The 17,227-nt window shown below is 37.2% G+C and overlaps 1 protein-coding gene across 1 annotated transcript in view; it reads left to right on the top strand.

Moving 5' to 3' along the window:
- LOC122519135 overlaps positions 1-17,227 on the top strand; it is a 154,825-nt gene that overhangs the window by 124,275 nt on the left and 13,323 nt on the right. The window contains exons 5-6 of the mRNA XM_043638408.1: positions 12,500-13,641; positions 13,739-15,473. Coding sequence (XP_043494343.1) covers positions 12,500-13,641; positions 13,739-15,473 — 2,877 coding nt within the window. The remainder of the gene's footprint in view (positions 1-12,499; positions 13,642-13,738; positions 15,474-17,227) is intronic.

Here is a 17,227-nt window from a genome sequence, read left to right as displayed (position 1 = left end):
ATCTACACGGTGCGTCTATCTCATCCCCATAATATGTCGTGTGATATTTAATTAAACTCTACCCTCTCTATGCGATGTCAGCACCATCACCGGGTACCTACTACCATCGTTATCACTACTACTACTACTACTACCAACATCAGTAACAGCAACATCGAAAGGAATGACTCGTCCTCACTCTCGTTTCGTTCATTCTCGTAGTCTGTAAAGTTTCAAGGGGTTTTTCAGCTCCGCACCATTCCTCTTTCCTTTCCTTTTCTATCTTTCTCTCTTTCTCTCTCTCTTTATCTGATCCCCTTCTCGGGACTTATTAACCGTTTCCAACAGGACTCTTCCCATTTTTACTCACCATCGACATAGGTTTTTCTTGCCTCGTTCCACTATTCGCTGTTGGAAATAATTAAAAATCGGAGCGATTAACGAACTCGCCAATCTTTCCTTCGTTCATCTCTTCTCATTTCATTTGTTCACAGATACTATTACACGATTAATATCTTTTGTAATATAACGAGATAATTAATATACGATTGATATATATATATTTATAATATATTACGTATCGAATACTTTGAATAAATCAATATCATAATCGATCATTTTCAATACGAGAATACTTTTCATTCTCCAATAGCAACCTTTTAAAGTTCCTTTTTTTTTAATCGCAATATAAAATTTCTATTATCTTCGTATAAGTTTTCTCTCGGTCATTTGACGATGATCATCTCTCGGAAACTACCCTTCCAAAGAACTTCCCTCATTTCAATTACTGGTACCAGGTGACTTGTAGCTCGTTCCACATCCCCGAGCAGTTAACGCGACCATGGGTTCATTGTATGCAAATGACAAGCCGTCCGTTCGTTTGTCCGTTGTTCAGCTTTTAGAAAAGCCCCGGTCTGTTTCACATTAAATGCTCGTCCGTAGGACGATCTACGATATACGGATCGACGAACTGGAAGGACATTCACCGATAATATAGATATATAATAAAAATAAAAAATAATCTAATTTCATCGAAATTTCACGTCCATTTCATTTACCTTCGCTCGACGCTGAAATATTATATTTTTAAAATACTTATTTCAACAACAGTTTTGCTTCTATTTATTCGATCAATATTTTTTATTCGATATATATATATTATAAAATTCCGTCAGTTATTTGTTTAACAAATGATCGATATTAATTTATAATAAAAGCAAAATTGTGTCAGAGTTATAATACATTGTAACAGAATACATTTGATATAATTTATTTAAAATAACGATAACCAAAATATTGATCCAATAAATAGAAGCTATAATAATTTCAAATTGTTTCCGTTCCTTTTAACAAAAAGATAGTGATGTAACGTTACTCTACTATACCACTATTACAATTTCAAATTTGATGTCTAGAAAATAGCGGATATAATCCTGGATCGACTAAACTTCCTCCCTTACAATTTCTTATCGGTTATGTATTATATGCTTGAAGAAGGAGAAGAAGAAGATTCGTCTCGCAACAGTTTTAGTATTCCGTAGATGCGGGTAAAACGGGTCGGAAAGTTTGTTGGATCGCCACGAAGATGAATAGTTAACGGAGACCATTCCACCCCTTTTCCAGAGGCTTCTCTTCTACTCATTTCCCTTTCTTGGAACGAGATTTATCCTCTTCCCTCTCTCTATCTCTTTCTAAATTTATATATATATATATATATATCTGTCCTACTCCTTTAGCAAGCCCTTCCCTATTTCTCACTTTCTCACTTTGCAAACTGGATCATTTACAAACTGTCAACGGCATGGTTCTCTTCCTTTCTACCAATGGCATCAAGTACCTTTCAGATCTTTACCTACCATTACTCTATCTCTATCTTACTCTCTAACTTACACTTTCTCTCTCACTTTCTCCTTCTCTTTCTTTACTTTAACGACGATCTTAATTCTCGCGCACAATTTCACAAGTTAGATTAGCGAAACGCTTATAACACTACTATGATGACGAAGATGAGACATTGAACTAAGTGTCTCTCTTTTCATATCGAATTACATGAATTTCTCTTGGTAATGGTAGTTACTCGTAACGTTTTCTCTTGATGATATATAATGAAGGATGGAAAGAAGGGTTGGCTGGAATAAGATAGATTAAAAAACTTTCGATATTACTATAGATGCGCGTAATTTAAAATTTCGAAGAAGAATAATCCGTGAGAGAATTTAGTGCAATTTATAAAGATTAGTTTTCTTTTGACGATATTGTTCTCGTAGGTTTTTTTGTCCCCCCCTCTTTCCCTCCCTCATCCATCCTCGCTTAATATCAATCGAGTTATTAATTTTCCGTTGTCTTTCTTTTTTGTTAAATTAATTAAACCTTTTGTATTTATATTTTTGGATTATTGTTTTACATTCACAGAAAGTTCTGTCGAATGAGTTAACCTTATCATTTCATTTAGGGTACCATGAAATCACGTTCACGTGGATCAATGAACGTTTTGACATCCTCCATGGCGACGACCGAGCTACCTACCAAACGAATTTCAATGAAATTACGAGAACAATGAACGTTGGATACAGAATAGGAAGGACTGTTTTGTTGGAAGATCGATACTTGCTTTAGAAACGGACGGTCAAATCATTTTCAAAATATACTCTCAATCGAAAATTTCAATGAACAATAATTTTCATTACGGATAGAAACTCAACGATTAATAATAAATTGTTATAACTTATCGAAAAAATTCGTAATTTTATGAATAGATTTGAAATTATACTACTATACTTATATATTAGGTATACCTAATATTCGTTGCAATTTTGTTTTATTTCTCTCACTCACATCAGTACAGTTTCAGTCAACACATAATATTTTCCTCTATTTATTAAACGTAGCAATTGCTCTTCTTCTTCTTCTTCTTCTTCTTCCTCATACTCTGACTGGTTACCACAAACACGATTATTAACGACCCTGCAGATTTCTCAAACTTCAGCTATGGTTATTTGTTTTCCCTCCACTGTTAGACGATACTAAACGATATCAATTTGCCGAGTTTACTTTCCGCTATTTATCTCACTTCGTTTCGTTATTCTTGAAGATGAATGAAATGAAATCTGCGATAAAAATATGGAGATATAGTCAAATTGGTATTCTTTTTTCTTTACTTTTTTATTATTTCATTTATTCTCAATCAACGATATTATTAAATTTCTTTTTTTTATTAAATTCGTATGCAATAAAAGAACGTTTCGTTTTTAACACTTGAAAAAAATTCTTGATACGGGGTAACTTGTGTGTAAAAAAAAACATACTCATGCTCGCGTTTAGGTTGTCTCGTTCGAAAGATACGGCACGAAGCCAAATAATTCCATTTCTCTTTTATTTTTTTTTTAAATAAAAACAGACGAGAAATTAGTAATAGTAATAGTAATCCTCACTCTTTCGAACGAGATGTTGTAATAACGAAAAGAGAGAGAGAAGGAAATATAGAAGAAGAACACAAACTCCCCCTTTTCCTCGAATTCATTTCATGGGCAATTATAATTAACATTTATGTCACGATTTGCATATCGTTGAGAGATAATTTTGCTAGCTCGCTTAGCTTCGTCTAATCTTGCTCGTATCAGATGTTGCTTTGCTGCCTCGGGGCCGCGTAGTTGGGTGCGTAAGTTACAGAGATAAGAGATAACGATCGTCTCGACTAGGGGGTAAGATCCTATTCGTCCTTCGTGAAATCTCGCTCGCGTGTGTTGTAAAGGCAGGAAGAGGATGTATTTCAAACATTAGAATTTCATTTGTATACTCATGCGCAATTTCTAGAATTATTTTTTATTCGAATCTCACTAAACGATAAAAATCTTTCGTTCTATATCCTTCTCGTTTTAGTCATCCACGTTTTATTTCATTTTATAGTAAACTAACGCGAATATTAACCCTTTGAATGCTTTGAATACATTTAGCCGAAATGTTTTATACGAATGGAATAATTTATTATCAGTCCGATTGTTTCCGTTGATTGATATTATTAAAAAAGATGTAATAATTAAATTATATTCAATAATTCAAGTCTTTTTGTTTCTTATATAATAGAATTTTGATGTGACAAGACACAAAACAATATTGCAAACACGTATACCTATGCGTCGATAGACCACACTGGCAACTTTTACCAAACGCATATGAGTGCGTTAATAGCAGTCACAGAGTTAATAATAATAATAATAATACCAAAAAATACAATGAAAAAAGAATGTCAAAGATTTTCTATTTTTCTCTCGGAAAAGTTCGTCAAACAATTATCGTACGTCACCCTTTTCGAAGGGCTACTCGTGTTCCAACGAGGTCCGATCGAGAAATGTTCATATCGGTCCTTCGTAGTTCCGATTAATCGAAATAAAGTGAAAGCAACGGGTGGCTTAACGAAGCAGGATCCGCAATCGGGCCGCATTCGGATTCTGTCTTCCGACACTTTCTCCCCTTTCTCCTGTACTACCAGGAGCCCTCGAAAACGCAGGAGTTAGTCAACCCTTTTCCGATGAAGCAAACGAGCGTGATTCGCGCGTGACCACCGATGTAGATTTCAATTGAACGATGTCTACCGATAGGGTAAGCGTATAATCCGTCCATCTCTCGCTATCTCCACACCCCCTTCGACCCCCTTCCATCCACCTCCTCCTAGAACCCCCCCTCACTCAACGACAGTTTCGATGCTACCCCTTTTCCTCGATATTTCCTCTCTTTTTCCCTTTATGTCTATTGTTTCGTCTATCCTTGTCTACCATTTGAACCCCCCTCGCAATGAAGCAAACATTGATTTTATTTCGAACAAAATCAATTGGACCTTAACGATCCAACGCGATGCTCTTTCTTTCTTTTTTGAATGGTTACTCTTAACGAGGAACGTAATTGTTCACGAATTCCCCGTGAATCGTAAAGGGACTCCTCCGTTCATAATTATAACCACTTTCTACCAATTTAATGGTACTTTTACTACTACAAATGATTCTTTATGACTTTTTGATCGGTTCGAGAGAAGAACAAAATAAAATGAATGCACTCGAAATTGAAATCGATGTGGTGTTTTGCATTTGGATTTAGATTGAGAACATTTTGATTTCTTCATTTTTTTTTCTTTTCTTTTTCTTATTATTTATATCACATTATTTTTTTTCATTGTATCAATTTATCATTCGCGTTAATTATTTATAGAAAACAAATTTTTGTCTATCGTGATTGTATAAATTCTCGTCGTTCGTGACACGTTGAGGAAAAACGCGTCTTCTACTCGAGTATCTACTCGTTAATATTTTCGAGGAAGTTTTAAAATGAGTAAAAATTTGTCCACTTAATCCATACTCAACCGAATACTCGAGTGGTCTGAGCAAGGTGTGCCGGTCAATTCGACGACTCGTTTTAAGTGTCACGCGCGAAACTCGAAGTCAAAACTTCTTCAAATTAAATCGAGTAGAATATTTATTCTACCCTGTGTATCGCGGTATAGAATAAAGCGTATCTACTTTTTTTTTTTAAACTTAAATTGTTAAACATTTGAAAGAAGCAACAATGTTTCGTCCAATCGATGATAAATAATAATATTATATAATTGTTGTCGAGAGAGAGAGAGCTTTAAAGATGCGAAAGGAAAATTCAATGGGTGTTGAGTAAAAACAGTTGCTTAAAAATATACGACGCACACACACACATTATTATCATAGTTTTAATATTTATTATTATTAATTATTATTATTATTATATAATAATGAATTTTTCTTTTTGCTAATAGATATTCCGATTAGTATATAGTGGATTATTAAGGTTGTATTGATGATATCGAACGAAACAGTTTACTATCTTGAATGTAAACAAATGAAGATAGGAAAGAAATAAGGGCTTGATCGTGAAAAGTCTGTTTGTGAATTTTACGACGTTGGAGTACTAAAGGTCGTAGCCTTTAGTGACTAAGGACGACCGGAATAAAATTACTGGAGTAAGTAATTTGAGGACAGAGCAAGTAATTGCCACTCCAAACGCTCAAAGGCGTGTCCCTCCGCGCCTTTTAAAATCAGCACTCCGGCTTCGGCCGGAAGCAGAGCCCTCCCTTTCCGCCCTTCGGATCGCACACACGTTCCTTTCCCACTTTCTACGTAGATCAAAGGATCTTCCCTCTCTGGATCGGGCCCTTTTTTATACTTTCTCTCTCTCTTTTGCGTCTTGCATTCGCTTTTCATGCATAAACAATAACGCTTATGACGATAAAAATTATTTTTCCTTAAATATCGTAAAAAAAAAATAGCTTTATCAATTCTTATGATTTTATTCAAATTCGTTCATGCGATAAATTATCGTATCAATCAAAAGTTCAATAAATATATCTACAAGATATTGTTTTTGATACGTACTCGAAATTGTGATATAATTTTGATAATATTCATTCATCAAAATATGTAGAAAATAAAGAAGAAAGAAAGAGAGAGTGTATTTTCTCTTTCTCTCTCTCTCTTTCTTTGACAGAAAGAGCAAAGGCACGTAATTGCCACTTAAAGCGTTCAAAGACGCGAACCCCAGGCGCCTTCCTTTAATTTTTCTATGTCGCGAAAAAGCCGCGAAAAGTGAGGAATCCATTGGAGCACCGTTAACGCTGCTTTTTTTCCTTCTCCCTGAGACAGATTTCTTCTTGAATTCGTTATTATCTGTCGACGCGAAAGAGTAATCAAAGACAGGAAAGATCAACTCCGAGATTCAAGATTTTTGTATGACTTGGTTGTCTTGTAATCAGTGAACCACGAGAATTCACCTTTCGTAATCCAACCAAAACCTTCTGTTTCAGAACACAGTAGTTTTTATAGATATTTTTTTTCCTTATTTCGTCTTAGAAGATTTTTTTTTTTAACCCTTGCGGGTGAACGAAGAAGAGAAACAAGAAAAAACGGAACGAAGAAGATGGTGGTGAAAAAAAGGCAAAAAAATCATAAAAGAGAGAAGAGGACGAATTTTTTTCTTTGAAAGTTATATTCCACATCTCACCCTTCTTCTATCTTTTCTTATCCTTTCTCATCTTTTCCTTAGCGCGTGTTCCATCTTTCTTTCACTGCTTAACGTGACCTCGATGACTTTGGCTCGTTAGTAGCTTCTTTTCACAAGCTTTCGTGAGACGAGGAAAGAAAGTGACAGAGAGAGAGAGAGAGAGGGAGAATCTTGGTTGCATGAAACAGGGTACCTACTCGAGATATACTGAAGATTACTGATTTTTAAAACGAGAGATCCCTGGATTGAAAGAAAATGATTTTTTCTTTTAAATGTTTATTAATGTTCTTATAACTGATTGTTATATTTCAAACGTTTGCGTGTTACATAAAAAGATACAAATATATATGTATATGATGTGAATTCAAAATGTATAACTATATTTTTACGCGTATTTAAAAATCGAAAAGAAAAGAAACGTACAATAATAATAATCGTGGTCATTTAAAAATGGTACTATATTTAATTATCCAAAAAGTAATATAAAAAAAATATCTTTATTTAATGTAATATTCCTTTCATTATCTTTGTAGCATTCAATCGTATAGAATTTGCTTAAAAAAAAATAGATATTAAAGTTGTATTGACGTAACAAAAAAGTTAACTGTATATTCTTAAAACATTTATGACGTATTATTATAATAATCATATAGAAAAGCGTAGCATTCTACGACACCCATTGGAAGATAACATGGCACGTTTGGCACATTTTATTTCAACAAAGGTCCCACGATCATCGTAACCATGGATGCTGATATACACTGTCTTGCCAATAACTGAGATTGCCTTTCATTTTGTCGTACTCGTAGACTTCTGGTAATCTTTTGGCCTGCTCCATTTTCTTCTCTTCTTTTTCTTCTTCTTCAAACGTTAAGAATAAGAAGAAGAAGAAGAAGAAGAAAAAGACGCTTCGTGATTTGGTGTGTCGGGTTCTGGAAATAGCCCATGTGTTGTGTTATACCTAGTATACCTAGGGTTCTTTTTCGAAAGCTTTTCCCCCTTTCGTTCTTTTACCTTTTGCTCTTTTCGCCATCATAGCCAACGATACAAAAACGATACATCCACGACCCCCATAGACGACGACGACCCACGTGTTCCGTCGTCCGGGTTGTCATCTTCGTTCGGTTATGTTACGAGGACAATATCTAATAAAAAGCGAAGTAAAGTGGTCCATAGCCACCACCGACCCCAAATTCTCTCTCTTTCTCTCTCTCTCTTTCAGTGTGCGGAGATTTTTCGCCTTTTCCTTTATTATAAAGCCTTCCATGGAATTCCGCTCGTCGTTGCCCTCATCCACGTGGATCACAGGCTAAAGAAAATATAGAAAACGTTAGGATTTTCTACTGTTCATCTAATAATATCGAGAAGATACAAAATCTTATATCTTTTGGTGTAGCTAATCCGATAAAAAGATTTGGCCGAGGGGGTTCTTTTCTTTGATTCGATTCAATTTTAAGATTAGCTTTGTTGGTTCTTCTAATATATATATATATTCGTACGTGTATGTATATGTATGCATTGGTGGCCAATTCGATCGAGCATGAATACTTTATAGGTTTTTATTTCGATTTCATCCTTTTCTCTTATTTTTGTTTTTGAAATTACGACATTTGGCAAGAAATTTCTCACTTGGCACGATCCACTTGGAAGAGAATAACAACGCTGCTTAATCTGGCAACGATGATAAAACTCTGTAATAATAAGACTCTTGGTTTTGTTCTCGTAAAAACTAAAAGACCGAGCTAATAATTACAACTCCCCTCTTTTTCCTTTCCTTTTGTCTGTCTTATAAAAACGTAATCAGATCCCGTTTTTCGTGTAACAGACGAACAGAATTTACGGATTGACCTTAAAGAAAACTTCGCGAAGTAAAACGGCACTTTCCAATTTCAACGGATAATTATAGAAATATTTCGACTATGACGAATACAATCGTTTGTTCGAAAAATCTTACAAATTAATATCAAACAAAACAAAATTAAGTTTTACGATTAACGACAAATTTCTACTAAATTAACTAACCAATTGTACCGTAAACGTTCTCGATCAAGAATCATGAGTTTTAACTCATGGGAATGTAGTTGTTATTTAGAAAATTATCTCTTCTATAAATTTGCTCATTGAACTATCCTGTAAACGATAGTAAGAGAGGGGTTACTTTCTCTCACCCTCACACCCACGCACACACGAACATTGCGCCTGCATCAAGCATGCATCGTTTCGTGTTGTCCGTAGTGATTGTCGGACGGAGGGTTGTCGCTCAGGATCCCTAATGAATCTATTAGGGATGCCATCCCTCGTCCCTAGAGTTGCATCCAGCATCCCGATCCAGCAGCACGGTACACTCCTCTCTGTTACTCGTTATCTTTGTTGCACGATGCATTCTATCACTATCTCTGCTTCTCTCTATCTATCTATCTATCTATCTATCTCTCTATCTCTGTTTCTCTTTTACTCTCGTTTAATAGAACGTTTCTATCCTTCCTCTAATATTCCAACGGGGCCCAGCGGATGTCTCGTAAATCTGATTATCGATCGGTAATCAATATCGTTGCAATTTGGCGATACGCCAGGACACGTTGCAACTGTGTTGTTGCTTATACGTGTACTAATGCGGGTGTGCGCGAGTGTTATTTGCATCAAACTTGACAAGCAGAAAATATTATTTTTATTTTTTTCTTCTATTATTTTGTTCTTCAAATTTCGCGTATCTTTTTTTTTTCTCGATGGGTGGGTGGAGGGAGAGAGGAGGGAGATCTCAATAAATTTTAGGATTAATTTATTTTCGCGTTACGTTAGATTGTTCATCTTATCTTTTTTTTTTTAATCATCGATATTTGTGCACGTTGAAACAACGTAGAAATAATCTAACTCGATCGGGTGTTTTTGTTTTTATTCGGAACGTTCGTGTTATGAGTCTTTCTCTCTCTCTCTCTCTCTTTCTATCTTATTCTCCCTATTTCTCTGTCTTTTTCTTTCTATAGCTTGTGGGTCGAACGACTCTTCGAGCAGGTCAAGCGTACTTGCGTGTTTGACAGTCTTCTTTCATCTCTCGTGCTGTTATATTAGCCAAAAGGCTACGTGAGAAAAGAATGGTACTTCCTCTTTTATTCTGTCTCTTTCTTTCTCTCTCTCTCTCTATATATATATATTTTTGTATTTAAGTATTTCATTAATGTTTTCCTAAATACAGAAAGTGCAGAAATACGTAATAGAGATGTATTAATATAGAAATATTCTTTGAAAATAATTTCATATTTATTGAAAAAAAAAAAGAAAAAATAAGATAATTAATTTAAATTACATAATTATAGGATGATATTTAAATCATCGATATTTATTTATTTCATAGATAATAATCTTGACTCTTCGATTTATTTAATTGAACGTTAGAAGGTAACAGTTCGGTTGATGCATATTCATGATTTTTCGTGGTTTCCTGTCTACTTTGCATTTTCAATCGTTCACGATCGTTCAATCCCTTCGCCCTCGATACAAAATTTGCTGATATTGAACTTAGCCCTTCGCTAAAGATGATATTACAATCGTCTGTAGAATATTACTACGAATCTCAGGTTATAGCAATTTTATTCAGACTGGGTAACGAATATATTTATATCTATGTGTATTCTATTATATTATTTAATATAAATCTAATAAAAAAACGAAATAAATTGAATTTATTGTACTGAATGAAAGTGATGTATACAGAGATACTCGTGAATGTAGACAATTGAAAATGATATATGTGGGTTGAACGGGTAACGTAGAGAAAGTTGAAAGGAACATCAAAAGAAAAGAATTTGTGATAACTTTAACAAAAATTCTACCCAGTTGTCAGTTTTCTGTGCCAAGTTTCTATGTCTCAAGAAAAGGTTGAATGGATAAGACAAAGCTTACCCCCTATCATGATCACAATCACCACCACCACCTTTCTCATGGCATAGATCATATCTTTCTTTTCTCCCCCATACAATGAGGAACCCTGTGAATTTCTTGACAAACGTTAAAAAGAAGACAAAAAAATTTGGATGAGTGTCAAAGAAGAGAACAAATGAAAATACGATTAAAACGACGTTGATGTTCGTTCTTCGTTAAAATGAGAAACGGTTTAAGTTATAATTTATTTTTTTAAGAAATATTTATTTTACACAGAATGAATTTCTCATCCCGCGTTTCGTGATTTTATTGCAGTCCTTGCATTTAAGAATGTGTCGGTGTTAGAATTCAAAGGATTGCTAAATCTGTTGAATAAATATCTAGGTTTCTTCTTCTTCTCTGTTTGCTTTACAATTTATAATAATAAAAGATGTTTTATGCGTGAAATCCTGGTATCTACATAATTCATAATAATTCTAAAATACTTATGAGTAAACAGTAATAATAGATTCAATGATAATTTGTGTTTGTAAATGTCTTATAAAATATGATTTATTCTTAATAATAATAATTATTCGAGGATGAATCGTAAAATGAATTTCTTTGGGAGATCCTATCGGACTAAAATATTATCAGTAAATTTGTTCACTCGATAATACAACAGCACTCGATATAGGATAATAATTTTGATCCCACTTTATTTCAATGGGACTAAGTTTTTTCAGTATATATGTACCCGCAATGCCGTATCCTGTCAGAGGCAGATTCTCCACCATTATGGTTTATAGCGTTTCCGACTACTATCTTGGGTACTCCTCGCAAGAAGGATTCCAACTGGTGTCCCTCCGTTGGAGCATAATGCGCCCATTATCTCCACTCCTTTCACCTATCACCAACGGTGTGTGTATAACACACCAAAGGTATAATGTGTACCGGGTGTCAATGTAATTTCCCGTTTCCTCCTCGAGCAATCTATTTCACTAAACGTGTGTTGGTGACGTGATCGTAAACTCAGTGTCATCGGATTAAGTTATGGCACGGAGAAAACAGAAAAAAAAGAGAGAAAAAAAAAACATAGAAAAAAGAGAACAACAAGCATTGAATATGATACGTTCATATAAGGGTGAAAAATGACAGAATGAGAAAATGAGGAAGAGGCAAAAAACCATTACCCATAATATCCCATCGCAGGAGGAAGTGATTTTTAAGGAGAAGAGGACCCATCGTTTCACGGCAATTTCGCATTCCCTAAGTGTCCTCTTTTCTCTTCTACTCTTCCTTGTTGCTATCACGAGTCACGATGAAACGATTATGAAAATCTCGTAGCATTTTACCTTCCTTGGCTGTTACTACGAGGACTTCTTCCTCTCTCTCTCTCTCTCTCTCTCTTTCCTTTTTTTTTTCTTTCTTTTTACCCCTTATTATATATCTACGCACCCTTCCACTTAAATTTCGAACTTTCCCCTTTTTTCTTGCCCCATCATCTGGACGATGACCATTTTCTTGTTATCCAGCAAAAGCTTTATCGAAATGGGAACGCTTTATTAGGAACGTCTCGTTATTATTATGTTGAATTTTCGAGATCATTTGATTTCATTATTGAAACATTTTGACTTTTTTTCAGATCCATCCGCTTCCGGGTCCTCTTGCGAAGATGAAATCAACGAGGAACGTTTTATCGGGGCTAGGAAACGTAAGAACAGTTTTTACACTTCTAGCTCGCTTCGTGCGGCTTCAGTAGAAAGTGATAGACCACTCTCGACGGATGGTGTTCTCGTTGATTGCGTTGCGTTGGTTCACCTAGCTGATCAATCCTCTACGGACTCTAATCAACCTGCTCGTCATCCATCACCGTATTATTACGGGGATCTCTTCAAAGTACCGGAACAACCAATAAGATCGCAACCGAGTAAATACAGGAAGAGTGTGAGTCTAGACGTGCCTGAGGAACGTTCAAGAACACCCGGTATACCAAAGAGAAATTCTCTGGCGGGTGATGGGGGTCCCTATTCTCCTCACCAACAGCAACATCAGCAACAGCAACAGCAACAGCAACAACAACAGCAGCAGCAACAGCAGCAGCAGCAACAGCAGCAGCAGCAACAGCAGCAGCAGCAACATTATCAGCAGCAGCAGCTTCAGCAACAGGGAGGACAGCAGAAGGGACAACAGCAACAACATAATCAGCAGCAACAACAAAATTATCAGAACCAAGATCTAGTGAGCCCCACATCGGGGAGCGAGCATGCTGTCCCAGATAGAAATAGCGAGCTCCTCCCGTCGTGCGTTATTACAGATTGGGTTCACACACTCATGCCTCCGCCTAGGCTGCTGAGCCATGATCTTCCGAGTACCGTTTGTACGTGCGTCGCATCAGCCGAGGAAGAAGAGGATGAGTTAGATCGACGACAGCCGCAGACAACGCGGCAACAACAGCAACAGCAGCAGCAGCAACCACTCCTTCATCATCACCATCATCACTACCATCATCATCATCATCATCAAACAGCACCGCGAAAGTTACGACGAACCAGAAGAATAGATCCACAACCGATACTCGTGGAGGACGAGGACGACGTGGAGGGGGAGGACGAGGAAGAGGAGGAGGAGGAGGTGGTGGTGGTGGTTGGTTTGGAGGAAGACGAGGAAGAGATGGCGAGACAACGTCACCTCTACGAAACCGCTTTCGATTGCAAGGTCAATCGTTCCGACGACGATCTCGACGATCTCGATCGAGTTTCCAATCATCCGGTACTGCATTCTCAAGTAAGTCATTCTCGATTTAACATATATTATTTTATAGTCGATATTGTGGATATTTACGAATTTGTTCTTTTGTTTTTTTTTTTTTTAAATAACATAGAGAAGAAGCAGTAGCGCGTTGGCTACGAGTCGAACGAGTTCGTCGACGGATACGTCGAAGCAGCAACAGCAGCAACAGCAACAGCAGCAACAGCAACAGCAGCAACAACAACAGCAGCAGCAGCAACAGCAGCAACAGCAGCAGCAACAACAGCAACAAATTCCTTATGCTGGTCAATCGCATTCAAGCAAAGACCACCGACGCAAAGTCGTACTTCTCCGCCCAAAACCAATTCCGAGCCGTCTTCAACAACAACAGCAACAACAACAGCCGCAGCAACAACAACAACAACAGCAACAATCAGACAATATTTCGACTCTGTCCCAAGATATCGAATCCCTCCAGATAAACTCGAGCGATGAAAAAACTGGCTCGCCCAGGCTTCCTGCGAGAGGGTATACGCCCTCACCGCCATCAACGGCACCCCTACCCGCGAAATTTCATGGTAATCGCGACCACCTATTGCTGAATATACGCAGCGCACCAAATTTGCCATCCCAACCGGATCATCCGCGTTTGAAGGACATGAGACTGCCCGTGAAGTCGACCTTACGTGCCAAGGATTCTCCGCAAAGTAGCGAGGGCAGCATTTTGGAGATCAAGAGCCGACCTAAGAACTTCGTTCAGGAAAACGTCGAGTCATCTCAGGGTCGTCGTTTCGACAAGGAACTCATTCTTGAGTTCAAGAGCAGGCCAAGAGACGAGAGACAACGTCCAAGAAGTTTGATACGCGAGAGCAAACCTATTATGGAGTTCAAGGGTAGGCCTCACGAAGCTGAAAGTGACCTTGCACGTCCAAGAAGAGAGGCCGGCCTTTTGGAATTCAAATTACGTAACAGCAGGCGTAGAGCTGGATATTCTAGTACAGAAAGTATGGCTACCAGTAGTAGTGGGGGTAGTATGGAGTCTTTGAGAAGCAGCACCAGCGAAGGTAATCGATCGACGAGTAGCTCTGAAAGTCGTCACAGTACCAGTCTCAGTTCACATAGTTCCGACAGTGGTGGTACAAATTGTTATCATCATCATCATCATCATCATCATCAGCAACCGTCTTTAACGGGCTTCCTGACACATCATGCAAATAAACTTCACATATTGTCGCCAATTTCGGACAAGTCATCCCAGGAACCGGCCTCGGAGACCTCGGACAACAATCGTAATAATAATTCTCAAAAAGCATCACCCGAGGAAAGCATCACTACGGAAAATAATGTTATGTTGACCAATAATACGAACACTAATACAAATACCAATACGAATGCAGCCAATACAAATACAAACTCCGTCACGTCTCCCATGGACACGTCTTTTAAAAAGAGACGAACTCCTCAGAACAAGAATCTCATTAATTTAGCTCTCCAATCGTCGTCTTCCGGAGATGCAGAAATTCAAGGCTCCGATAGCGGTATTTCTATCGAGTCTCGAGCCGGTATTAAGTGCAAGCCTTTCGCTTTTCACTTGGTAAAACCCCAATTGGATAATATCAACATCGTTGATAACGAACCGGAATTGTCAGATTTGCCGTTTGACATGCCAAAACTTCGTAGACGAAGATTACTCATGCAACAGGATGCGACAACTTCCGGTAGCGCGACCAGTGTAGATTTGAGAGATTTGCCGTTTGACATGCCGAAACTTAGAAGGAGACTTAGGTGCACTCAAAGCACCGAATCCAGTGCTTCGCAAGCTTCTTCGAGTCTTTCAGTACGCGACGTTGAACCGCCTGGTTTGTTTGGTGAGTCTTATTTTTTATTATTATTATTACAATAAAAGTAATAAATTATTATATGCTGTTTATCGATCATACGTTACACGTTCGTTTCATAAAACAATTGAAATTTACATCCTCAAATTAATTTCCGTGCTATTCTAAATTAAAAAAAGAAGAAGAAAAAGAAAACAAATGAGATGACTCATTATACGGCCCTTTTGTAAGATAAGTGGCCAAGACGAAGTTTTTATCAGAGATCTTTTTTCGACGATTAGCTTAACGTCAAGGCAAAGCCGCAAGAAGACACTTCGGTACTCTGTGCTCGTTTCTCGTTAATCAAGTGTCTCACCATTAAAATGATAAAAACATCGTACTTTTGGGTAGCTCGAGGTGAGTTAAGTACTCACCAGGACTCGGAGGGATACTGTAATTTGATGCTGATCGTTATGAACCTTCCAGACAGCGACTAACATCGTTAAGCCTCACTTAGAACCTTTAGTACCTTTACCGAACGACCAAATATTTAATGTTACCAACACGCCATTTGGTTTAGAAGTTTACGCAGGGTAAAGCCCTTACGTATTTTCGCCTTAAGAAATTTTAATTACCGGTTTCGTTGAGAAGGGTAAATGAATAGGGTGACTTTCCTTTTTTATGTTTTTTTATTCTTTATTCTTGAAGTGGAAAAAAAAGAAACGAACAAACTTCTAATAGAAACCAATAATATCTTTAAGAATATTTCTAAATTGATTGAAATTAGTGATGACAAAGATTTTCTAATTAAAAAAAAAGAAATAATGCAAAAAATTAAACATACAAAGAAGGACAAGTACATTATGTATGCAGTTTAGTAAGAAGCGTTAGGGGTTTGCATTAGTCGAGCGATTAAGTTTGAACTGTCGTGGTCCAGAGCGGGGTGTGGATCCACCTCCTCTCCTCACCCTTCTACACACATACACACACACGCACGCACCTTCCTTTCCCCGATTTCACCTCGAGGCCTGGCGTCGCGTCGCCCATCGTCGTCGAATCGAACGACGAGAATTTGAACGGTTCTCGTCTACCCTTTCGTACCTACCCTATTCTATCGTACCTACCCCCAACAAATTGGGAAAGCTCTAATGCAAGCTCACACGCGCGCGCGCGCATAGCTATAGCCATAGCCATAGCCATAGCCCACAGGCTAAACTGACATGATAAAGAAAGAGATGGAAATAGATAGATGGATATATAGATGGATAGATAAAAAGGGTGAGTATATCGAGGGGCTGGTAAATACCGCAGTATCCGAGTCTACACTATGAACAGTATGGTGTTTCACTTACGTTACCTGTATACGTATTAGTGATAGTGTTGGTAAGAATCAAATGGTACGAAAAAATGACTGAGAGGAAGGAGAAAGAAAGAAAGAGGTTGTAAAAATATTTTTATAGTATTTCCTATAGTGTCAATAAAAAGCCCAAATACTTCGTAAATTTACTTCCGGTTAACTCAAGATCCTGTTTAGTACGTGGAAGCTTGATATTATTGCTTTTCTAACTTAAAATATATTTATGACAGTATTAGGGTTCCAAATAACGATGGATTATTTTATCATATTATCAGTTTGTCGGTATTTTGATCATCCCGTTTCGATAAACGTTTTGCATCCTATTCGTTCGATCGTATTTCCTGTTTTGTGTGAAATGGGTAACGACAATGTATTCCCGTTCGTGTGACTCCGGTATTGTTGAAAACTTGAAACTCACTTCGATATCGGCCACCTACGGTCGAGTGAG

This window comes from Polistes fuscatus, unplaced genomic scaffold (genome assembly GCF_010416935.1).
Source record: "Polistes fuscatus isolate 324 unplaced genomic scaffold, CU_Pfus_HIC Scaffold3, whole genome shotgun sequence".
Taxonomy (NCBI): domain Eukaryota; kingdom Metazoa; phylum Arthropoda; class Insecta; order Hymenoptera; family Vespidae; genus Polistes; species Polistes fuscatus.
This window is presented reverse-complemented; position numbering and strand designations above follow the sequence as displayed.